This window comes from Ctenocephalides felis, unplaced genomic scaffold (assembly GCF_003426905.1).
Source record: "Ctenocephalides felis isolate EL2017-DRISC unplaced genomic scaffold, ASM342690v1 CF-g0.4_SCAFFOLD_00845, whole genome shotgun sequence".
Taxonomy (NCBI): Eukaryota; Metazoa; Arthropoda; class Insecta; order Siphonaptera; family Pulicidae; genus Ctenocephalides; species Ctenocephalides felis.
The window spans coordinates 59,474,295-59,501,153 of NW_020536999.1; the positions used below are offsets into that span (position 1 = coordinate 59,474,295).

A 26,859-nucleotide genomic window follows, 5' to 3' on the forward strand; every position below is an offset into this window, starting at 1 on the left:
AATCTCGATAATTCTTGATTAAGTCGACTATTTATCATGTATCACGAAAAAGTAAATGCACTTTGCCTTTAAAGCAAAATGATACCTACACCTAGTCAAATACTTACCAAAAAAAATTTTTTTAAATCCTTACTAAAACATAATAAAATACAAAAATACATTTCCAGTATTTCAGAAGTGATCATCAGCTGTTTTTCTATTTCGCATCATTATGATTCTAGAGTTGGTGTCACTGTTTATTTGACATTTCTCTTTGTGTCTATCTTCGCGTTGCAAAGCATTCGCAAACAAACTTTAACCAATTCATTCTCATAGCCAAAACTGAAGTATACTTTTTATTTACAAATTCTTTATAATGGGCGACCGATACAATATCCACAGTCAGCTGGAACATTTGCAGAGTAAATACATAGGAACAGGCCATGCGGACACTAGCAAATATGAATGGTTAACAAATCAACACAGAGACTCCTGCGCCAGTTATTTAGGACATCAAGACTTGCTTAATTATTTTGCTATTGCCGAAAATGAATCTAAGGCTAGAATAAAGTTCAACTTGATGGAAAAGATGCTACAGCCTTGTGGACCTCCACCTGAAAAACCAGATGAATAGACATAAATTTGGTTCATGGATCTACTTTGTAAAACTATTTTATATCAACAAATATATAGGTAATAAGGAAATATAAGTCTTTCATTCATTCAGATGAAAAAAAAAAAACTTAGGAATTATATACAAAAATATTTTAAGCTTGTCGTGTAACATTAGTTTTATTTAGATAAATGCAGCATTAACTCATTGGATTTGATTAGTAGATTGGTCTATTAAAGATTCAGAGAACAAATTGAAAGTATAGAAAAATTTACATAGGGTTTGCAAAATTTTTAGGGTATTCTTTTACATTTGAAACATGTGTAAAAGCAACACCTAGGTTTTTATGTACCATAATACGCATATGGTGAATTCCAAGGATTTACATGTATCTATTGGGTTGTCCAGAAAGTATTTTAGTTTCTTATAGTCTTTTCTTAAAATAAACAAATACTTGATTAAATTATATATTTCCCATTTTGGTCAAGCATCTTTTGTCATATTCCTGGTAGTATACAATTCTGTGGTTTAATCATTATTTGCATAAAACTGATCATGTGCTTTTTACCTTATTATTTAAAGTGTAGATTTTGCAGAACAGGTAATAATAATTCAATGATGCCAATTCTGTAGAACATGGTGGTTGCAGCATTGTGTCCGGGGTTCAAGTTGAAAAACCTTTTCGTAATTCATCAAACTTATGTGAGCTCATGCTTTATCTTGATGCAATACACCTTGCCTATTTATTACTTCTGGCCTTTTTTGTTGAAATGCATTATTTATTTATGCAGCAGATGACAATAGGCATCCGAATTAATTATTATGAAATCTGAAAAAAGATGAAAACCAAACAATTTTATTTAAAATCTCACCAAACATATAGCATCACCTTTTTCTGAATAGAATATCGGCTTTGAAACTGTTTTCATAAGGTTCTTCTATTAACCTTATTTCATAGGCAGTTGCCTATGATGGTTATAAACAACTATTTATCGTTCCTAATGATAATTTGCTTCAAAATTTCATTTTTATGATGTTTCACAAGCAAATTGCAGACTTCAATACAAGGACACAGGGGTCTCTCTATGAAAAACTGGAAAACTTCTGCATTGTGTTTAGAAAAAATTCCATATCTTTCAAGTTGTCATGAACTGATGAATTTAATAAATTTAAACTCAATATGATCTCATTTTTTTTGCTGGTCTGCATAACTAATACCTTGCTCAGAACTTTATAATCTTCCTGAACATGGTATATCTTGATATCAACATTTCTGGATCAAAATTTAATAAACTAGTTCTTACACTGTCTAACCACATCATTTTTTTTACCTTTTCTGTGGTAAAACAATAAATATATCAAAAAATGCTGCTCAGTATTTCCATATTTAAAGCAACACCATCTAAAAACTACTGTAAATAATTGATTATAATCACACACAAATCTTAACATGTAAGCTTTCAAATCATGTAATAATTATAGGATTAAATCCTATAAAAATACAAATGAATTCTATGCTGTAAGAAAAATAGCATTACTTTCTGCACAGCCTCATAAATATAGTTATTCAGATATTATAACTCAATCATAAATTGAGATTAAATTTACAAGTATGTTATATTGCATTAAAACACTAATATTAAGCTAAATTTTTGTGTGCAATCTTTACTTAATAAGGTTAATATGCTTCACTTTACTAGTGTTCCCTTCATATACAAAATGAAGTATACTCTTTAAAATATACTCAATGTATTCAACTATTGAGCAAACCAATAAATTCCATAGATAATTAATATGTAGTATCAAAATTTGATAAAGATTTTTTTGACAATTACTCAATAAAATGCATATGAGAAAACCGATAAGTAATAGTTTAATTTGTACTTTCAAAAATATATATTCGTGAAAAATATTATTTAATATAAATTACATTTACTACTACTTCACTTCCAGTTTAGCTTTATCTTCTAATAATTTTGTCACTTCTTTAACTAAACTTTGCTGAACTATTGGCACTATCGTCTTGTTTACTTCAACCAGAGTATCTGTGGCTTTTCCTAATGTTTCAAATTCTAGACAACCGTTATGATACAATTCTGATACTTGCTGCATTGCTGGAAGCATAGCCAGAACTATTACACCGTGCTCTGTATTTTCTTCGGATTTTCTTTTATTGTTGCGCTGCATATGTTTTCCCTCCCAATCTGAAATATAGACACATATATTTGTAACTTTTTTAATATAATAGCGTTTCAACATAAAATATATTTAAGGATATTGAATAAATATTTCATACACTTTTCAGCCTATTAGTGTATGGTTTTCACTGATTGTGAAATATATACCATGAGTAGTAATTATATTGAAAAATTCGTATTATTGTCAAAAAACTATCATTATTATCTGATAAATATTATTTAAAATAATAACTGTCTACATGGTTTGTACAAAACATGCAGAGGTAAAATTGCAACATTTTTTTAATTTTTTAAAAAAAATTTATGACATTTTTCAGTGATCTTCTCTGGTAAAACTTCTCTTTAAATGAGCTGTATTAATAATAATAATGATAATAATAAGAGTTTAATTATTTCATTGCATTAAAAAGTAGGGACTATGATAGTAGTAAATATCTCATTATTTAATGTTTAAATCATTAATAACATATTATATCAAAATATCAATATTATTTCATTTAAAAGCTAATAACTGATTGAGCAATATATGAAATGATTAAACATTGAATGTTTTTAAACAAAATAGAAGCTATTATTAAAGAATTAGTACAATTTCTCAGAATTTCTCATATCAAAGATTACAAACATTATATTTAAATGTTATAAAATCTTCCAAAAAAAAGTTAACATTACTCTCTTTAAATTGCACAAATGAATTAAGTAATAATAGTAGTAGTAATAATCGATTAGTAATCTATTGTGAATTACATTTACATTATAAAGGATATTTATTAAAATATGCAACTAACAATAGGCTAAAATAATATTTATTATTATTGTTTATGACTTGCATATGAGCGAATAAATAAATAATTTATTAAATACAAATTCAATTTAATTTAAGAACTTATTTTTATAAGACTATAAGCACAATATTTTTCCAATTATTAATATTATGCAATTTATTTTTCAATGAATTAATTATAAAATTAGAAATTTAGTTTGAAAATATTGCAATTATTACATAAAAACTTTTCAAGATTACCTATTAGATAAAAAAATATATAAATGTATTAATTATTAAATACAATTTTTTTTTTACAATAATTTAATTGAAGGGTCTATAATGTATAGCATTTAACTTCATCATTTTCAAACTAATGGCTTAGAAAATTTTGAAGCTATTTGGTAATTATAAGTATTGTACAACTTTGTTAGACTTTTCAATTTATTTTTTGTATATAAATTAGGTTTAAGGTATTATTGTGACTTAAGATAATGATGTATTTCTAGGCCATTAGGCTGAAATGAATAAATATAATAATAAATTGTACAACTTTGTACAAAATATTTTCTAAGTTTACCTGTTGGATCAACAACTATTGTATTCCCAGATACCCCGACAGTTGCTGCAGTAACTAAATCATACATAGGAACACCTGCATCGGCTAAGGCCAAGCCCGCACAAGTTATTGCTGCTGAAAGACATGATCCTGCATTTTCTAATACTAATACAAAAACATCAACCTAGAAATAATAAATAAATTGTAGTTATAATAAGACGAAAAATATACATTTTGACAAATAATTGATTTTATTGAAATAATAAAGCATTGATGGCTACGAGTTATTTACTTTTCTCTCAAATTTAGATGATATATAAAGTATGACCAGTATTTTTGAAAAATATAAGTCTTTAGAATAATTGTAGCAAATGGTCTACAAATTTTACAGTTTCAGATGTTGAGTGAGACTAAAAATAGACATTTAAAAATAAAAATATATCAATTTCTTAAAATCGAATAATACAGCAAGAAATAAAAGTAGACTCACATTGAGAGCAACAAATAAATGAAACAAACAGTGCTCTTAATTTGTTTAAAAACATTCAATGCTTAATCATTTCATATATTGCTCAATCATTTATTAGCTCTTAGTTATATCTTACTCATTTTATATGAGATATTATTTTTATATTGATATATTTAATAGAACACAAAATAAATAATAATTATTAACAAGTTAACTGTGATTGGCAAATATATTTGTCATGAACAAGAGTAAGTATAAATCATTGACCATTGGCTATTATTTAAATTGCAACTTTTAAAAATAAAAAGAAGAACAATAAAATTCTCAAATTTCATGATATTTAGAATATTTGCCTGTACATAATAAATGCAATGCCTGTATATAATAAATAGTTAAGATTTACATTTTACCTCAAAAAACAACATTACATTTTGATTCTGATACAAAACTGTACAAATAGTTCTATGAGAGTAGTTAAATTAATTATAGGATATTATTATTATATAATTAACTATAGGTAATATTATAATTACCTGAAAATTGGGGAATTCATGCAAGCAAAACTGCAGGTTGAAGAGCTCTGCAAAGAGCAGAAGATAACGCTTTCTCTTCTGCATCCGGCATAAGTTGTCTTCTTCGAATACAAGAGAATGATCCATATTTGAACTCACAATATAACTGCCCTCGTACACTATACAAAAAGGTAGAATTAGATCATTCTTATTAATTCATAATAATAAAATATTCCTGTTAATAAAATATTTTTTGAACAATTTTAATGCAATAGTTGAGAATTATTATAATCAATATAACTTCACAACTATTGTAAAACTATTATTATGTATTATCAATATCTTTACATTTACCTAAATTCATTCTTTCGTGGTATTTCTCTTGGATCAATACTGATGCTATAACTTTAGTATCGCCGACCTCGATATATCCTGAACCTTTAGCTTTATTCACTATTCCAGCTCTAAGGTCTGTAATAATTCAAATATAATTTATAATCATATTAAATATACATGTTATGCAAAGTATTATATGTATTTTATGTACATAGAGCTGCTAAAATTAACACTCAAAGTATTAACATACACATAACATATTCAATGTAATTTGTGCAAGAAGATAATATATATTAGGTCATAAGAAATTCTAATTTAGTATGTGATTATGGCAATATTTAAAAATGGAATTGTATAAGAATCGGTGAATGTAAATATAAATATAGATATAATACTTACAAACAATTATTAAGACATAAATACACTACATTATTACATAGTTGTAAATCCATGCTATCAGTAATTAGAACATTTAAGACTATATTTTTTTTTGTTTTGTTTTGATTTTTTTTTTGGATTTGTTTTGGTTGATAACAAAATTTTTCATACCAAATTTACATATATAAATAAATAATGGGTGGCTCTAGGCCAGGTGCATGAGCTGAGTATAACTCCAACTCAATACAGGAAAAAATAGTGTGATTAGTGGGCCTATTTTCAATTGAAAATTATTTCGTAGTAGTTTGAAAATATGAGCTTTTAAGTGCAATGGTAAAACTGTGGCAATTTTTTGGTTATTGTGGTTAATTTCTATTATTTTTCCGTAACCATAAATAAAATTTCTAGAAACCAGTCAAAATAATGACACAATTACACCATATTTACAAGATTAAGACTTTGTGTTAAACTATGAATATAAAATTTTCAAAATAATTCGAGTTTTAAAAAGATGTACTAAAGTGTGTTTGATTGGAATTTCAATGAAAATTTAATCATATTTACTCAGGATTGCTAAATGGTAAAATCCTTGATAATTTCTTAATAAAAAAAAGTATTTTTATGAACATCTTTTCCATATACTATAACTATTAAAACTCGAATGTGTTAAACGCAAAATATAATAAGTTTTACTAAGTAATGTTTTATTGTACACATTTTTTTATAGCTTGTATATTTTATTGTAAAACTTTTAAATTTTTAAGCTAAATAGGTAACACTACCTTTAATTTTGATTTAATTTAAATACTTAAAAATCACAGAAAAATCAATATTTTTAAAATAGCCTATTTATTTCTCTAGCTTTTTAACTTTTATCATTCAATTTTTAGAATATACAAGAAGCGTTGATTTCAAGATCCAATTTTACAACAGCTACAATGCATTCTATGTGACTTTTGTGCCTTCATTTTTGAATAAATTTATATTTTGTTACTTATTAAGCTAAATAACTTCCTCTAACATTATAATTTTATTGCCTTTCCTTCTACTAAAGAAAATTTACCAAAAATATGATGACACAATGATGTTGATGTTGGCCCTTAAGCCTCCATTGGACGATCTAATACGTACAGGTTTGTGCCTCAAGCATTCTGAGTGCATGTACAAATATGTCTATTTTGCTATATTATAAAAATAATATTGATCATACATATTTTTGTTTTATTATCTTCCCGATGAGAAGTTTATGTTTTCATCAAAAAATCCGATTGGCTAATTTTATGTTTTCTCGACGTTTCAAGCCATTCTGAATCGAATGAGATCAAATTTGGAAAAAGTATGTATGTGTTGTGTGTGTATGTGAACAGATTTTTATTTTTAACTAACTGTTAAAAAAAATTTAGGCCGATTTTTATGGAACTTTTTTGGCGATATATATCATGGTCTTATAGAACTGAACTGAATTATTACGGCCTTACGACAAGTAGTTTAATTTAAAAAATTCATCGAAGTTTGAGAAAATGAGTAGTTTTTTTGAGGTTTGTTAAAAATAAAATTAGATGATTTAGTTGGTATAACGATAGTGTACTTGGTCTTGAACATAGTAAACTATTAAAGTCCTACGGAAACTGGTTCAATTATAATTATTAATTAATTAAAATTATTGATTTTTGAAAATTTGCTTTTAGAAAATACTCCGAGTTAACATATTCGTTCGTTCGTTTGCAATGATGTGTAATAAATCCACTCGATATACTTATAATCACTCATAAATTAATTTATTTTTTATTGATTAAGTCGATTATTTGCACATATCGGGAAGTTCATGTAACTTGCCTCAAGGCTAAATACCAAACCAACTAGTTTGTTCTTGTTTTAATACAAACAAATAATTTGCCAAAACCTATTCGATTTAGTTGAATTTGTTCTCAAACATTTTTTGATCAGCCTATACTGGCATTTCACAATTGTTATTTACAGAGTGCCCTACACACAGTTTTCTTTTAGATAATATAAATTTAATCAAGACATTGTCTAACTATTAAAAAATTCAGGTTATCTAGAGTTATAATAAGTTAACTAGTAAAATTAAGCAAAAGCTTTATGTCAAATTTTATTGCAATATTCAAAATAGTAATTAGCTATAGGTTTAATGAACTAATACATGTTATAATAATATACTCACAAACTTTCCTGTGTTTATCAGGCGTTCTTCCGTCTTTCCTCAATTTTTGTAGGTTAAGTATATCATAAAGGTTTCATGATTTGATTTAATATTGGACTTTGAATATATTATATAAGGTGTAGAAACTTCGGGGCCATTAATTCTTTTGTGATCAACAGGCATCGCTAATAACTATATTAATTAATATTTATAAAATAATTATTTTTAATTTATTTTTGAACAACTCAAACAACTTTATTTTGACATGCTTCTTTTTGACAACATGCGAGAGCCATCTAGTATTGATAACCTAGACTACAAGAAATTGCCGCCAGATTTAAAAATGTAATTATTAAACAAATACTGAAATTTCTTACAGGAAAACCTTTACATTGCTTGCCTGGGATTTTGATGAAATTTGGCATAATGATAGATTGGGTGTCCAAAGTGACCCCCGTGATTTATTACATACGTATACTCTTCTTTTACCTATCATTAGACAATTATAAAAATAGTGCTTTATACTTAGAAGTAGAGCTAGTTAGATTGATGAGTACAGAGCACTATTTTAAGAGGCTTTTCATAGGCCTTCAATATTTTACAAAGGTCAGTTATTAGTACTTTATAAAATACTAACCTTTTTCATCTCTTTATTTGAGCATATATAGATCTTAGACTAAAAAACATAGTATTTTTTAGTACTTGTGATCTATAGAAATATTAGTACAGCACAAGGTACCATTTTCATACACTTTTCATTTAATATTTTATGGAGGTCAGTTATCATATTAAGTACTTTATGTTCTAGCCTTTTTGTCTCATTTTAATATGGAACGAATACTTTTAACTAATGTAAGTACTTACTTATTACAAACGCACCCTTAGGTGTATATCCTGTATGTAAAAAGGTTAAAAAAAAATTCCAAGATTATCAATTATTCAATAATTAATTACAAAGAAACGGATCGCCCAATCTTTACCAAAAACTAATTTAACGCAAATCCAGACTGATATCTTGTAAATGGTTCTTAAAATTTGAAAATCGGTTCAATATTTTTGTCGAAAACGTGGACAACAAATTTTGTACTTTCGGACTAATTCTAAAGAAAACTAATCAACGCAAGTCTTTATCGAGTTTTATCCAATGGCTTTTGAATGCTTGAAATCGATTTAGCCTTTTTTCAGGAAACGTCGACGAAATGTCCACTTTTGACACCCATACTTTTTACAAATTTGGTGGCAAACAATTCATAATGACTCAAAAGGCCAAAATAACATAAAAATAGTATATCGAATTTAGCAGCGAGAATAAATTTGTGTAATTGTGTAGTAGAATTTGATTTTATTTGATAGAGTGATCAATTTATTTGAAATAACTTTTTTTTGGACATGCTTAAAAAAAACTACTGAATATTTTCTCAAATTTCTTTGAAAGTACAATTCTTCCAGTTAATAATAGAAATTCATTTCCGTTATCGAAGACAAGTGGTTCAATATAGAATATCTGAAATCTTCAAGAAAGTAAAAACACCATATTTTAACACAATATTAAGATATCTATTCAACAATATAGCTTATTTATAAGGTTTTTAGATTATAATTTTCTTTTATAATAACCTTTCCACAAACAAATCTACAAATATTAATATTACAAATTACATTATATATATATAACTCTTAATAAGCAATCGCATCGACTGCTATTAAATTTTTTCATCTTTTACTAAAAATACATGTGTTTATGTGTTTATATAAGTGTGTACTTTGTCTCTGATATACATTTCAGCTTTTCAACACAAACGATATATATCAACACCTTAAAACGAAATATTAATATTCAATTAAAACACAAATCAAACATTTGTGACTGATGATTATATTTCGCTTATTCACTTTGAAAAGTTATGCAAACTAGCAACCACTAAAAATCTGTGTTTATGGTAGAGCATTTCACTAAATAAATAATATTTCTTATAAATATATTATTTACAATAGTAGATATATCTCGAGATATACAAAATTTACAAATTGAACAAATATACATAACAGATTAAAATGCATATAAATTAAATAGTTATTCGATCACTTAAATGTCGTTTATCATAAAAGCAAATAGTACACAACGCGAATGTCGTTAAAATTATTGCCAATATAAAATTAAATCGAAATATTTACATAAAAAAGATAAGCAATAGATAAATTAAAATTTCATTGAAAAGAATTAAGCATAAGTACAGTATTTTTCGAAATATTATTTTTTTGATCTAAGACAGAAATTTTGATAGTCACTGTAGCTAAAATTACAAAATAATTGTCACACTGGGGTCGTAATTAATCAGATGTTAAAAAAAAGAATTAACAAAAAATAATCAAGCTTAACGTCCAACCCAAACCTATTAATTATATGTACAATATAATATAAATCTAATATTGTCTAAAAACAAATTTATATCAAAATATTAACAGATTTTGATCGCATATGCATCACCATAAACACAATGAGCAATCATAGAAGTACATAGGAATGTGTACAAATTTTATTCTTCATCACAAAAACGTTTCTGAGTTGCTATGAATAAGAATGAATAATTAAAGGACGGATTATTCATCTTCATTCATCGCAAAATGAATTATTGAATGCATATCTTTGCAAAATACATAAAACTTGTACACCTCCTTTGAAATTAAATCATTGGTTCTTTTTATATTACAAAAACTAAATCCGTGTGAGCGGATTCGATAAAAATAATGTTCTATATATTTATATATAGATATAATAACATATTACGCAATCTATAATAATATTAAAGCCCGACTTAAAGAAAATTTCAGTTTCAAAACAATTATTAATTTTACAAATTGCATATTTACAAATGAAACTTATACAAATTACAAGTGTACACGACGAATTCAAATTCACCTAAATAAAATATCTCTTATTAATAATAAAAATAAAAAACAATTACCAATTTGTTCAAAACAAATTCTTTATGATTTGTATTTTATCCCTTGGAGTTCATCATATACTTTTAACTGTTCATACGATTTTAGTACACAATGTTTTTATACAAAACAATAATTTAAGGCAAAGCTTTATTTGTTTTCTTCAGAATAAATTAATGTTTACGCAATCAAAATTATTATTTCATGATCTGAAAATATATATGTGCATCTAGGATCATCTATAATGTATTAAAAGTACAACCATGAACATGTCAAAATAAAAATAAAAGCAAATTATCAACATACATTGTACATTGATGTATAAAATTAAAACCGAATATTATGTAAAATAAAATCATATATTTCGACACATTCATATGTTGTTCAAAATGCAAAAACTTACACAACAAATATCGCATACACTGGAAGCCAAATTCATGAAATAGAAATAATAATTCTTTGCATTAGAATTTCTTGTTTAATTTTTAAACAAACAAAAAACACCAGCAATAAATCACTATATCAATTTGATGAACATGTCTGAATTGTATTAATCAAATTCTCTAAATTATTTTTTAGTTTTTATATACAAAACTTAATCACGTGTTTTTGTTATAATAATTTCTTTCTGCTAGGGACCATTAAATTTGAAAGCTCAGTCTTAAGTCCCACAAATTCTATGATACAAAAACAAAAAATAATTTATGAAATTTGATTCAAAATATAAAGCTCACAATACAAGCGATGTGTAATCAAAATTCTTTCAAAAATACTCATTTCACTATGTACAGTTGTTATTTTTGCTTTAAGTGTGTAATGTATTTTTTTTTTAATTTGTTTTTATATTTTTATCTATATATACAAAAGGTGTGTTTTAGTGTTTGTGTGGCTTAAAACTTAACGTTGTTTATATGAAGCTTCGAAGATTTAAAATGATGAGATGAGAATGGGTTAAAAATAAACCCCTTATATATTTTTGCATTATTTCAACTTCTTAGAAAAGTACATCAAAATATATAGCACTTTTTAACTATTTATCTAACACTACGACTGTATAGTTTATCAGTTTACCAAAGCAATGACAAATCTGCACATTTTGATTGGTTACCATACAAATTGTATCACAAAGCAAATTATAATAAAATTATTCGAAAGTCGACTTAGGAAAATTGAAACAATCGTAATTACAAATCTATATTTTCATATTTAGTCAAAAGTATTTATTAATTATCTCGTACGGTGAGTCTGCACTTCATATAATCAACTTTGTTCATAAACTTTTTTCATTTTTTTGTGTTCTGGAGATATCACATCTTGCTGTATATCATACAATTTATTTATATATATTTATATTTGTATATAGTATCTTTTCTATTAAATAAAATTAAAGAAATTAAAAATGTCTATGATATACATATATTCATTACTACGAATTAATTAAAAATCTACTTGGACTTAACAACAAACTTATTTAAAAAATATACAAAAAAAATAATTAATTTGAAAAAGCTATATTTTTTTGCTTTTTTATATGCGCTTGTATATATATAAACAACAAAATTGAAAACTCGTTCAATATTATCTGTACAATCGTCACAATTTGCTATCATTACTTATCAAAACCTGAGTTATTTTTGTTGTGTTACAATATTTGTCTCGCCCCCATTTAAAGTGTCCCCACATAGAAAAAAGATTGCAGAAACAAGTTGTGAACGTTTAAGAGAACGATGGTTTTACATTTTGCTTTAGAAAATTACGCTATTGATTCAGGCAGACCATCTTGTACTAATAATAAGTTTTTATGCATTATTAATGAATGGTTGTCAACTGATTTTCTTTGTCTTAGACAAACCTATTTGTTGTTACTTTCTAGATACAAATAAATTGATTCAACTATATGATTTGCTTCCTAATATGTGATATCTGGATAAAAAAAAACTCAATTATAAAATACTATTTAAACTGCACTTTAAAATAAAAAGTTCTATCCTTCATTAAAAAAAGATTATTTATCAATGCATAATTTTATAAGATAGAACTTATATTAAAAGTTTCTAATTATTTTAATTAATGTTAAAATTGATAGAAGTTTTGAATTAATCCATAGTAAACTTGAAGAATCTAATTTATTAAAAATAAATATCACACATTATGCAGCGCATCAATTCAATCCAATATTAACCGCAGAATACATCAGTTCCTCACCATTACCTGCTGCCTTTTGTGAATCATCTTGCCTTACAACTTGTTTGGGTATCATTTCTTCAATCTCTCGATCTGACATCTCGTCCACTTCCGAGCTGATCTCAGATGAACAGCAGGAATTCGAAGAGAAAGTAAAAACACTTTCTGCTCCTCTAGAATTTTCGTCAGTCGACTCGGCTGGTGACAATGTGACGTCATCGTCAGTAGTGTTGCCGGCAGCGGTGACGTCTTGGACCCAGACGTCCAGGAGGGCGTCAGGGTCAGGGGCGCGGGGTCACTTCACGTCACGAGTTCCGCCACCGGAACGTGTCTCTATAACTAGAAGAATAAACATATTGAAATTAGATAGACTATAATAGTTGCTCCTCACACTGCAGTATTAAAATTAGTCTTCAAAAATAGAGTATTTTAATCTTTTAATGTGTTCTAATACCCAGATTTGAGCAAAAAAAAGTCTAAGCTGTCGAATAATGCTAATAAGAAATTAGTCTAACCAAAAAGTTATTTTTCATTTTCAAGCACTAATAATTAATTTTGCTTAATTGTGCAATATAGTTGAATAGACATTTGCTCTTATCTTCTTTGAAGCAACAAAAAGAAGTACCATATCTCGGCAAGAAAAATGATTCAGCCAGTTTTTATCAAAAAAAATATTCCTGTTCTAACTTGAGTAGAAATTCTAAGCCAATTAGTTAATAACCATAAATTTAGTCAATATTCATACTCAGTATGATATATTTTGAAACATGTAATACACAATCCTACCATTCATCATTTTTCAAAACAGGATCTTGCTTCATTTAAATTTTTTTGCTAGCATTTTTTAGTGCACAATATACATTACATCGTCAAGACTCTCTTTTTTCTATATAATATAAACAAATTTCAAGTTGTCTGATCAAGAAGTTGAAGAGCCACTTTTCTTTTTATTATAGCACTTTTTCTCACTTTTTTAAACTTTGGACAGCATGTACAAAAGTCAACAGCAAAGGCCTTAAATACTGTCGAAGTATTTTAATTTATTTTTTATTTTATCAAGTCAAAGTTACTGTTGTGTATTGTATTGATTTATAAGTGGCATTAAATTATTGAGAAAATCATCTACAAGTACTACACTATCTACAAGTTTAAGTATAGATTATCCGAAATGTTTGTTCAGGTAAAATAGTTGGCTAGATAAAAAAAGATAACAATTTCAACAAACCTGCGCTTCTTGTTTTCCGCCTATCCTCAGTTTGTGCTTGAGGCACTATCTTGCTTGCTCCACCCGCCGCCGCTGCAACCACGGGTGCTGTGGCAGCGACAGCCCCGCCTTTGTTGGTCGCCCCCCCTGCTGCAGCGGCGGCAGCTGCTGCACCGCCCATCCGAACTGACCGTCTCGTGCTCATTGCTACACCACCGCCCGCCGCTGCAGCAGCAGCGTCGCAGTTTTGAATCTTTACCGACACATTTTTCATGTTATTCATAGCCGTTGCAGCATTACTTGAAGTCGAATTCGGATTTACTCCAGTTGATGCCGCATTTGTTTTCTGATTATGATTTGCTATCATGGATTTGGAGTTGTGCCTTGTGGAAATAGACTTAGATTCAATACTATTGTACTTGCTTGAATTTCGCACCTTTCCGGCTACTTCTATGAGAGGCTCGTCGCTATCTGATGAATTCAGAGTTTCGTTGCTATCACTAATCGTCTTGTGCCTTGTTTTGATTTTGCTCGCTTCTTTGCCAACTTTTTGACCACCTTTAGCATTTTGGACGGGCGTTACAGGTTGACCATCGACTCCCATGCAAGCTTTTATCAACTCCACCGCGTTCTCGAGACATCGTCTCGACTTTTTACTACGTGGTTGCTGTTGCGATAAGTCTTCATTGGACACACACGACTGTGTTGAACTTTCACTTTCGTGTCGTTTTCTTTTACCTTTCGCGGCTACTGGGGTCAATTTGGGACTCAGTTTTTCCAAAGAATTTTTGTTTGCTTTGGAAAATAAGGCGGGAGATCCGGACCTGCTCGCGGCGGAGTTTGGGCTATGTAATTTAGCTAAATCAGCAGCTGGACTTTCTAACCTACTGCTCGCTCGTGTACGTATTCGGGGCGTGCTTTTAGCATCACTTGTAGCATCATGTTGGGAAGGAATTTCTATTGAAAGTTGTTGCATCATGCTGTCATCAGCTTGTCCTAATCGCGTCTGCTTTTCACTAACAGGACTCTCGGAATCCGGCACAGGACTTGCATCCCTACTCCTTTCATTGCTATTTGAATAAGTGTACAAAGCAGGTGTGACTCTTAACGGCAATGGATCATCAGGTTCGGATTTTAAAACTACTCTACCATCATCCACAACTGGCTTTTCCTCCTTCTTTACCTCTTTTTTTGTGCTATCTTTGTTATCCATAATTGATGTTTTATCATTATCATTCAAATCCATTCGTTGTTTGTTTTCCTCTCCTAATAGAATGTCACTCAAATTTTCTTCTACTTTGACTGAGTGCAAGTTTGTTTCTTTTATTAGAGCTCCTGCCGCTGACGTAAGATCCCGCAAAATATCTTTAGGAGATTGGGTTGCAGTTAGAAGACCACCCCTATCCCCATTCAATTTATCTTTCTTGAGAAATTCCGCAGCTGCAACCAAACTCGCATCTGGAGATAATCCTTCCATTTTAGCTAATTCTGCCTCAATGTAACCAATTTCCATGTGAGCTTCATAATCTGCTTTGTTTGTTACATTCTCTGCTGTCGCTGATCGCTGGGCTTTTATATCCAACTGTAAAATAATTCAACTGTATAAGTATAGGTATATGTATAAGTGTCAGACTAACAATAAAAATCACTGAAAGAATTGTTAAATTAATGTTTAGTCAATTTCTAATTTGTCCTATTTAACAAATTTAAAAAAAAGATAAGTTACACAAGTTGAGCAAGTGAATCCATTATATTTTATTTTTATAATCTGAGCTTTATTTTTAACAACATTATAAAAAAAAATATTACTTTAATATTGTAGCATGTTTCTAAAAGTTAAAAATCACTATTTTAAATAGCAGGCTAAATGTTAGTTTAGCAAATTCTCATCTCATAATTCTTATTATCTTACCTTTTCATCCCTTTTAGTAGGATAATGTTTGACCACGCTCCCTTCCGTTCTGGTAACATCTTGAGGACTCTGCCCAGCTGCCTGATGCGGAGACTTTTCACTTAAAGCGTCCATAGATTCTATTCCAGAATCCTCTCCTTGAGCCTGGGAATTTGGACTACCACGCGTACCTCCCGAGACTGCAGCGGCTGCTGACGGATCGTTCGTCAATCCGCCTGGTGATTCTTTTTCATCCATCAGGTCACTTAGTAAATCTTTCCTGCTAGCATATAATGCTGGCGGGTCATCTGTATTCTCTAATAATTTTCTTTTGAATTTTTCTTCCGACATTACATCCATGTCTCCTTGAGGTAATGATAAAGATTTTACAGTTTTCATTTCAGTGGTATTGGTCTGTGAAGCCGATATGTTGTGTTGTTTCATAAAATCCGCTTCGTTCGTTGTTTTTGCATCGGGATTGTGATACGCCACTGTTGTAAAAACACATTGAAAAACATTAACATATAATATTTTTAAGTTACATAAAGTGGTAAAATTGCTATAAATTAGTAAAGTAACCTTATTAGTATTTGTGATAAATATGGAGATGGAGATGATCAAATATGTTTTACAGAGTTTCGTCTACAAGATGTCTATACTACGTAAATTCATAACAGAGCATTATAAATCATCATGGTACCTAGGGAATCCAATACCGGTAATACGGAAAAACTGGTAAACCATATAAATTTTCGGCAGTATTAATACCGGTATTTATCTTAAAAATATTGGTATTTTTGATAATGAAATATAATATAGTTGATACATAATACACTTCAGTTTGAGTTCCTCAGAACCTCAGCCTCTTTAAGTTCGACCAGTCTATAAATTAATTATATATTGCTTTCCAAAGGACTTCATATTAACCCTCCGTCGGTCGGCGTGGCCTGGCCAGACTTTTTTCGACTTCAATTAAAATAAAATAATACTTCTAGTAATCCTATCGACTTGAAATTTCTTGACTTTTCCTAAAATTTCATTAGTTGTCGATCAATGAAAAAATCAGGACGAAAAAATGTACAGAAGGATAATAATAAGGATATTAACTTTTTTATACTTCGAACGGTCGGAAAGGTCTGTCTAGACAACCCATACATTTTGTATGAAATATACGCTTTTTGATATATGTAAACCAGTATTTTGTCTTTTTTCATGGTATTTTCTATTCAAACTACGTTGTATATTCTTTGCTATGTGTTGTAACATGAATATTAGTATTTTCATGACGAGAGTTCCTTGAAAACCTACCAAACTTATTGGTAATCGCAAACACTGAAAATCGGTTTTCAGTTGTTCGAAATTTTTTTTTGGCAAACCTGTAGTAAAATTATATTTTCACTTTGAGTTTTACAGCTCATTTCAAAGGCGACTCATTTCGTTTTCATTTGAATTTCACATTCATTTCAAAGGCGCCAAAAAAGAATAAATATTGTTTTTCATTGATATAAAACAGAAAAATTAACAAAAAAGGAAGGATTTTTTATATTTCTTGATTTTTTTTATATAGTATAATATGTAATATTTTTATTATAAGCAAGCTCAACACATGCAAAAGACGGTGAGAAAAAGAAAAAATCAAAACTATAAATATTTACTACTAATAATCGTTAATATATAAGGCACCAAAAACTCATTTATCCCATATAAATGAATGTAAAATGAATGGTGGTCCAGCCAGACCTTTCCGACCGTTCGAAGGTGAAAAAATATTCGACCGACGGAGGGTTAATTCACAATGAATAGAATCGGACTAACGAATAACGACGTTTATTTCTTCTTATGCAAAAATGTAACGGCCTTTATAAGGGACATTGGCGCCAAAATATTTTATACAAAAAATATTCAAAATCAACAAAATAAAGCTTAACGTCGGGTAATCTTTATTTTGGTTCTTGCTTTATAATTATTAATCAAAATAATCACTAAATGTTTTTGTTATTGCAAAGCAGCTAGTAATTTAATCTTGAGAAATAAAAAAAACTCAACAATTATAAAATATTATTTGAAGTAAAAAGTATCGCATTTGGAAATGGTACATATATGGTCATCATATTGTTTTAAATAAAAATACTGAACAATTATATTATGTCGTGGTTTTCATTGATAAAGTATCGGATTTTAAACTTTAATATTGAAAAATAAATCTTTTAAACTTTTTAAAATATTGAAAATGATGCTGATTTAACACATCAGATACAGGCAATACAGTTTATTATAATATTGTAATATGATCTTCAATTATTTTTGGGTCTTTCTTGCACATTCATTTTATTTTGATATTTGTAAATAGGGAATGCAATACCGGTATACCGGTATACCGAATTACCGGTAAGCCGCCCGATTTTCGGGCGGTATTTTTACCGGTATTTATTCCAAAAATACCGGTATTTTCGGTATTTTTACATAAGCGCTATTTGATACATAATACCTTAAAGTTTAAATTTCTCGGAACAAATTTATCTTTAAATTCCATAATCGCATAAACAGCTATATCTACATGTTATTCTATAAGATAAACAAATGTCAAATATTATCTCAACCCGTCATTAAACTGAATATTTATTGCTTTCCAAAGGGCTTCATATCGTGTTACAAGAAATAGAATTGGATTGATAGATAATGATGTTTGTTTCATCTTTTGTAAAAATGTAACGGTTTTTTAAGTGATATTTGCGCCAAACTATTTTATATCATACAGATTACCCCCTAATCTTTATTTTTTCTAACTTCATGCATAATAATTATGATAATTACTAAATATTTTTGCTTCTTATTACAATTATAAAATATTATTTTTCGAAAACGATTCGAAGTTTGAAAATACTATAGAAGCATCACATTATTTTAAATAACAATACTCAACAATTATAGTAACTTATTATTTATCTCGACAAAGAATCCGATCTTAAATTAGTGTAGAAAAATTATTTTCTTAAAATATTGGTGATTATGCTAATTTAACACATCGGACAATGCAGTTTATTATAATAATGTAATATGATCTTTTATGAGTTTTTGGTCATACTTACTTATAAATTTTTTTTGGTAAAAAGTACTCAATAGTGATATTGAATTAATTAAATTGCATATACTTTTGTTAAATTATTATTTAAAAAAATAAACTTACTGGTTTATTTTATTGATTAGTTGAATATAGTAGTAGTTGTATATACATTTTTTTATATTTGTACTAGTAACTTTCAATTTTGTTTACGTTTGTTTGAGATAATAAAATACCAGTAATTTACCGGTATTCCGGTTTTAAAATGAAATATTACCGAAATACCGGTATTGAAATTTTCCATCGGTATTGCATTCCCTATTTGTAAATATCGAAAAATATTCAATAGCACCAAGTTAAATGAATGTGGATTGGATCAAAATATTTTTTTTCACTTGATATTATAACTTGGATTAAAATTAAAAATCACATATTCCTATTAAAGTAATATTATTATATCAAGTTGAATATGATTTTGTTAAATATTAACAAAAAGAAATTTTGTTGTTGTTTAGTTGTGTATATGTATATGTACAAGTTCTATCTTCTTTTCTAGGTTTTATTTTTTTTATTTGTATTTCGTTTATTTTTTATATTGTTGTACAAGTAACTTTTAATATTGTTTAAATTTTGCATCAGTGAAATTAATACCGATATTACCGGTTTTAAAATCTAAAATATCGAAATACCTATATCAAAAATTTTATTGGTATTGCATTCCCTATTGGTAACTATAATTCATAAAACACAATTTTAAAATTACCGTTTCCCGCGCTGTTATTACTATAACTCTCCTTCCTATCCCGCTTCGTCGCTAATTTTCCAGATCCGCTTTTATAAGCATTTCCACATCCTTTGGAACCACTTCCCGATGAAGAATTGCTATTGTTGCCGCTGCCAGAGTTGCCAGATGTATTACTTGAATGCTTTGGCGAACTATTTTGTTGAGTTTTGGAGGTGAGATTGGCAACATTAGGAAGCGTTCCCACATTTGTAGAACCTATGACTGCAGGTGTATCTTGGGACTGTCGGACGGATAACGATGAAGATGGGGGATGGCTTGGAGGCTGATGCTGATTATGAGATTCTGAAAGAGAAACATATGAGTTTAATACATTAGATCTATGCATTTATATCTACATTTATAAATAATACAAGTTTCTCTTCTAATATAGCAAATATAATGAGTATGATCACTGATGCTGTACATTGATAGGTTGTGGATTAGAGAACATACAAAAGATTCCTATTCCTACTCTACCTAAAGACCTATTCTTTCAGTTTATAATAAATATCTCTATATTCCCGATCCTAAACTAATTCAAGATTCTTATATTTAGTTATCAAGTAATCGTAAAGTAAATAATCAAGCATCTACGCAAGGTTTTCCAGACCTCAATATCAAGTCCAAACGGGGTGCTAGCATTGATCGTAACTATCATGAAAAAATTAGATAAAAATTATTCTTGTAGTTTGAAAATTATGAGCTTTTAAGTGTAACTTACAACTTTGTTGAAACTGTGATAATTTTTCATTGTTGTGGTTAATTTTTATTAATTTTGTTTCTTTGAACTTTAGATAACATTTTTAGAACCACAATAGAAAATAATCACACAAGTGCTATATCTTGTCAAGGATTAAGACATGACTAAAACATTTTCAAACTATCATTTTTAAAATTTGTCTTCTTTGAGAGGCCCTCCTTTAAAAAAAAATATACTAAAGTGGGATGGCAAGCTCCATCTAAACTTGGCGCGGAATTGTAAAATAGCAAAATACTTGATAATTTCATAATAAAAAATCAAGTAAAACAATAAAAACCTAAAAATAACATGATTTTTTCTAGTGCATTTTACTCACAAGTAGTGTTGTATGGGAAAATTTCAATTTGTGAGACAGAAACATTGAGTGAAATAGCATTAGCATTCATCATGTTATTTTTAGGCTTTTTTTTTAATCTTTCATTATGAAACAATCAAGTATTTTACCATCATATAATTCTGATTAGTAAACACACTATAAATTTTTTTTAAAGAAGAAACTAATTTAAAAAAAATTAAGATCATAGTTAACAAAAAGTATTATTTTTTAAAAACTTTGAGAAATTGTGTCTTTATTTTTACTGTGGTTCTAGAAATGTTATTTAGGGTTATGAATCCAAAGTTTAAATGAACAATACATAGAAATTAACTAGAACAACTGAAAAAATGATCACAATTTTAACAAAGCCATAAATTGCATTTAAAAGCTTATATTTTTCAAACTGTAAGGAATTTTTTTTTTCTAATTTTTCTCATGATAGTTACGATCAATACTATCACCCCATTTCGACTTGACATTGAGTTGTGGGACACCCTGTATAATATATCCTCTCGTACAATGTATGTGTATATACAATGTAAAACTTCAGAATATTTATTCAGTGAATTAAGTGAAAAGAAACCCATGTTAAAAAGTATAATTAAATAAGAATGAAATAATATAATCTCATTCAACCCACCAGACAGCTGCTCAGATTGTGATATTCTCCTCCGCTTTTCAGGTGGTGAAGGTGTTTGAGCCCCATTTGGGCTATTCACTATTGTATTATCACTGATTTCTTGTCCCACACCTGTCCTTTTCACTGAACCATCAACTGATTCACTATTCACCACAGACTGTTTACTAACATATTTCACTAATTTGTTCGAAGTACCACTACTGGCACCAGCCAGTGAGTTGTTTACATTCATAAAACTATTCAAATTCCACCTGTCCTTAACACTTGAAAATTTTTCATGATTATTCACCAATAATCCACTGTCTACATTATTTGACTTAGAATCAGTTATACCACCTAACTCACTTTCTCCAGCAGGCTTTATCTTTTTACTTAACTTTGAACCAGCCACAACCAAATTTGACTTCACATGCTGCTGTGAGTTCTTTAGTCCTATTGCATTTTTGGTCACAATATGTGAGCTTCGTGAAATAGATTTTACATGATAAGCACCTGTGAACACTTCACCAGCCTCTCGAACTCTGTAGTTCAAAGGAACGTCTTCCAAATCTGAATGATTAAATTTCATAGAGTTTTTGACAATTTTCATATTATCTTTTGTGGGCGAAAGATCATCACTAAATTTATTAACTAAAGATTTCGAAGTTTGTTCTGACAAGTCATTTAACATGTCTTTTTGTTGGAGTTTCATAAATTTCATCCTTTTATCTGATGCATCACCTATTTGCTCACCATCTGCTCCAATCATAGGTTTTTTGCGGTCCTTCTTAGAATTTTTGATGACTACAGAATTGCGACCTCTAAGACTTATATGTAAAGGAGGCACTCTAAGTTCCTCACTGGTAGCTCCACTTGACGGTGCCAAACCACCTGGTTTTATGTTATTCAAGGGCATGGCAGGCATCATTGCGTTGGCTGTTCCTTTCTTTGGTTGATTTAAAAAACTTACATCAACTTTATATGCTGGAGATACCGGTTCTGACTTTTCCAATTTCAACCTGAGTTTAATTTTTTCATTCTTCTCAGCCAAATTGCTTTTATCCATTTCAACCAATGATGATTTTACAACAGTTTTTGCACCAAACGTAGCTACAGATTTTTCCTTGGGAATGGCATTTTTAACCAATTTCATTGTTTTATCCTTCATCATCACAACTTTATCTTTCATAATATTTTTAGTAATTGCTTTATCTTTGTTCAACACCTTCTTCAATCCACTTTTAGGTTCCCTTGCACTTAAACTTTTGTCTTTCTTCATTCTACTTTTAGGCATACCACATTTTACACTATTTTCTGAATTACTAGAACGCATGGTAGTTTCCGAGTCACTCTGATCTGATGTGTCAAATCTCTTAGAAAATTCTGTAGAGCATGACGTTTCATCATCCGAAAATATTGAGTTTGATCTTTCAGAGTTGAAAATGTTGAAAGTGGAATCAGGCTCTTCTTCACTGCAACTCTCTTCTGAAGGCATTGGTTCTAAATCCCCTGAAAGAGGATTAATTAAATATTTCCTAGGTTTGCCTGTGCTCGTTAATTCAACAGGTGGTGGCTGTGTAGCTGTTGTATTTTGAGCTGATTCTGAAGAAATTGCATCTAATGAGCCAGTAGATGGATCAACCAAGTCTAAACTAAAGTCTGCATCAAGTGTTTTAGATGTCTTGCTGTCCAGACATGACAACTCACTATCAATATCACCACTATTGAGAGTTGGTAATAAAGTGTCTAAATCACTCTTTGTCAATTCTGTTAAATCTGAAAGAATTAAAGGATCTTGCAGAATGTTCAAACTAGTACTAGCACTACCAGCAACAGCAGGTTGCTGTTGTTGCTGCCAGTTACTGGCAGCATTTTGCTGAGCATTGTATTGTTGCTGATATCTTTGAAATTCTTGGTAACTAGATTTGGTTTGTGAATCCATAGTTGCAGTGTTAGCAGTAAAATGAGTGCTGGAATATGGCTGCTGAGGCTGCTGTTGTTGATGATATTGTAGAACTGCAGCAGGTCGCTGCTGTACCACAGGAAATCGTGCAACTGCTGCGGGTGGCTTCTTGATCTGTGTTGTATTCACATGAACAAGTCGCGTTGTTGCGGCTAAAGGGAATCTGTTTGTTGAAGGCACTGTAACCGCCGCTCTGCTGCCGTTTGCATATTGCACTATAGTGGCTGTACCCGCAGCATTTTGCTGCTGCTGCTGCTGTTTAACTGCTCCTCCTGCAGCTTCCACTATGGGCAAAATAGCGTTCTCAAGTGAATCTTGCTTGTTTGGGACAATTTTTACTGGAGGCGTATTAGGTGCACCTCCATCGTTCTGCAGCAGATTAACTAGCAGCGGACTTGATATTGCAATATTTTGCGCTGCGGCGGCTGGATAAGGCGGTGGGGGAGGAGCAGGAGCATTAGGGGCTACAAATTGTCCATTTATAGCCATTGTATTTTCCCGTCGATGTATAACCCTTGCCTGCGTCATGCTTTCAAAGGGATACTCGCGTACATCTGTTGATGCAGGTGGAGTAGGCACATGAAGAGGCAACTTTCCGTCCATAGGACAAACAGTATTAGGGCTTTTGAAACTATCGGAGGTGGTGGCTGCTTGAGGCAATGGCGGAATTGGTAGAGGAATTATTTTATCAGGTGGGTTCTTATCCGGCACAGAGGTTGGCGTAGGCAAAGCGGTGCTGGTGGAGGCAGAAGTAGAAGAGGCGGCAGCTGTTAGTAGTCTGCCTAAACCGGCAAGGCCGGTGGAATCAGACGTACTACTCGTACTAGATGAAGCGCCATCTAGAATAATAATAATAACATACAATGCATACCTGAGTACAATTATAAACAAAATAATAAAATATAAAAAATTATCCGAAAATTAGTTTTTACGTTTTTCATTAAAGGCGGATAAATGTTTTTATGCATTTCCGATGATTTATGTAATGTCATTCAACTATAGTATATCTATTAAATATTATGCAATGATATTCAATTATAGCACACGTATTAACCCTCCGTCGGTCGGCGTGGTCTGGCCAGACTTTTTTCGACTTCAATTTAAAAAAAAAAATACTTCTAGTAATCCTATCGACTTGAAATTTCTTGACTTTTCCTAAAATTTCATTAGCTGTCGATCAATGAAAAAATCAGGACAAAAAAATGTAGAGAAGGATAATTATAAGGATATTAAATTTTTTATACTTCGAACTGTCGGAAAGGTCTGTCTAGACCACCAATACATTTTGTATGAAATATACGCTTTTTGATATATGGTAAACCATTATTTTGTCTTTTTTCATGGTATTTTCTATTCAAACTGCGTTGTATATATTCTTTGCTATGTGTAGTAACATGAATATTAGTATTTTCATGACGAGAGTTCTTTGAAAACCTACCAAACTTATTGGTAATCGCAAACACTGAAAATCGTATGAGTAATGCACACGTTATCAACAATTTTTCTACCCGTACCGCGTTCGAAATTTTTTTTTGGCAAACCTGTAGTGAAATTATATTTTCACTTTAAGTTTTACAGCTCATTTCAAAGGCGACTCATTTCGTTTTCATTTGAATTTCACATTCATTTCAAAGGCGCCGAAAAAGAATAAATATTGTTTTTCATTGATATAAAACAGAAAAATTAACAATAAAAGCAACGATTTTTTTATATTTCTTGATTTTTTTTATATAATATAATATAATATGTACTAATTTTTGTAAGCAAGCTCAACACATGCAAAAGACGGTAAGAAAAAGAAAAAATCAAAACTATAAATATTTACTACTAATAATCGTTAATATATAAGACACCAAAAACTCATTTATCCCATATAAATGCATGTAAAATGAATGGTGGTCTAGCCAGACCTTTCCGACCGTTCGAAGGAGAAAAAATATCCGACCGACGGAGGGTTAAATAGTTTTTGAAAAAGTTGAATACCAGAGTACAAAAAAGTAGTATGTTTACAATTATACTAAGTTGGAATAAGAACGAAGATTTGCTTAATCTTGAAAAGAATATTATTCAAACAATTTACTCTATTAATAACGGCTTTGGAATCTTCAAAACCAGATTTAAAATACACTAGACATCATAATAAAACATAAGCAGCTGAAAATAGACCATTCATACCCGCAGGGGCTGTCCTTAGTACGATCTCTCTGGTGCCACCCGCAGCAGGATTAGATGAACTTCCTGCAGGTCCTGCTAGCCTCAACGAAATGACTGCATCACCGTCAACCTGCACTGATAGTACCCCCAGCGCCCTCAACGCCGCGGAACCTTCGGCAGCTAACCTCCGCAACCTCGCGGCCGCCTCTCTCGGTATCGACAGCGTCACGCGCACCGAATTCCATGGTTCCACCTGTGAATGAGTAACAGGCAGTTAGCAAGTGAACAGGTGCAATAGTTGATTTCGTTCGGTTTGTTGCGTGTCGTGACGTATTTTCAGTTTTTTTTTAGGGCTAATTATATTGATAATATCCCGAGAAAAAATTGTATAGACGGACTAAATATTTTTTATGTTGTTCTATTTTATCTAAAAAAACGAATAAAAGAATTCATTGAACGTACCTGTTTCATAAACGAAAAGAACCCATAACAAAGTGATAAATTCATATTGATGGTCAGATACCATTTACCATATATTTCATAATTTCAAAAATCTTATATATAAAAATGAATCGCAAAATGTGTTGGTAAGCGCATAACTCAACAACAACGCCTGGAACAATTTGGCCAATTCTTTTTTTAAATTGTTCGTTGAAGTCCAAGGATGGTTCTTACGGTGAGAAAAAATCGAATAACTGTCGGGAAAACCCTGAAAACAGCCCTTTTCTTTTTCACATACAAACGTTTTCTAACTAAAACATTGAATCAATTTGAGCTTTATTGCTATTATATGTTCATATTAAATTACAAGCACTCATTGTATACTTTTCCTAAACTATTATTCGGATTTTGATAAATCTTTCTGGAGTTTGTTAGAGAAATTTTCTAGGATGTATATGATTATAAAGTACTGGGATGTAAAATACGAGCGCACGCCTTAGAAGGCGCCAACATAAGATTCGGATATTAAATTATCAATATAGTTTTTTTTTTTTCAATATATAATTTC

General features: G+C 29.9%; 2 protein-coding genes and 1 pseudogene across 2 annotated transcripts; 1 reads left to right on the forward strand and 2 right to left on the reverse strand.

Annotated features, from left to right (window-relative positions):
• The first annotated feature begins 352 nt into the window (after nt 1–352).
• Nucleotides 353–652, forward strand: LOC113363509 (splicing factor 3B subunit 5). Its single transcript, XM_026606003.1, has one exon. The coding sequence runs from the start codon at nt 356–358 to the stop codon at nt 611–613; it is 258 nt and encodes an 85-aa protein (XP_026461788.1). The 5' UTR covers nt 353–355; the 3' UTR covers nt 614–652.
• Nucleotides 653–2,530: 1,878 nt separating this feature from the next.
• On the reverse strand, nt 2,531–8,154 carry LOC113386685 (annotated as a pseudogene).
• Nucleotides 8,155–13,109: 4,955 nt separating this feature from the next.
• Nucleotides 13,110–26,357, reverse strand: LOC113386696. Its single transcript, XM_026624460.1, has 7 exons — nt 26,313–26,357; nt 25,872–26,103; nt 21,755–24,535; nt 20,018–20,341; nt 16,215–16,684; nt 14,324–15,884; nt 13,110–13,437 (listed from the first exon to the last, which is right to left on the reverse strand). Exons 1-7 carry the CDS (start codon nt 26,355–26,357, stop codon nt 13,394–13,396), a joined length of 5,457 nt encoding a protein of 1,818 aa, XP_026480245.1. The 3' UTR covers nt 13,110–13,393.
• Between the last annotated feature and the right edge of the window lie 502 nt (nt 26,358–26,859).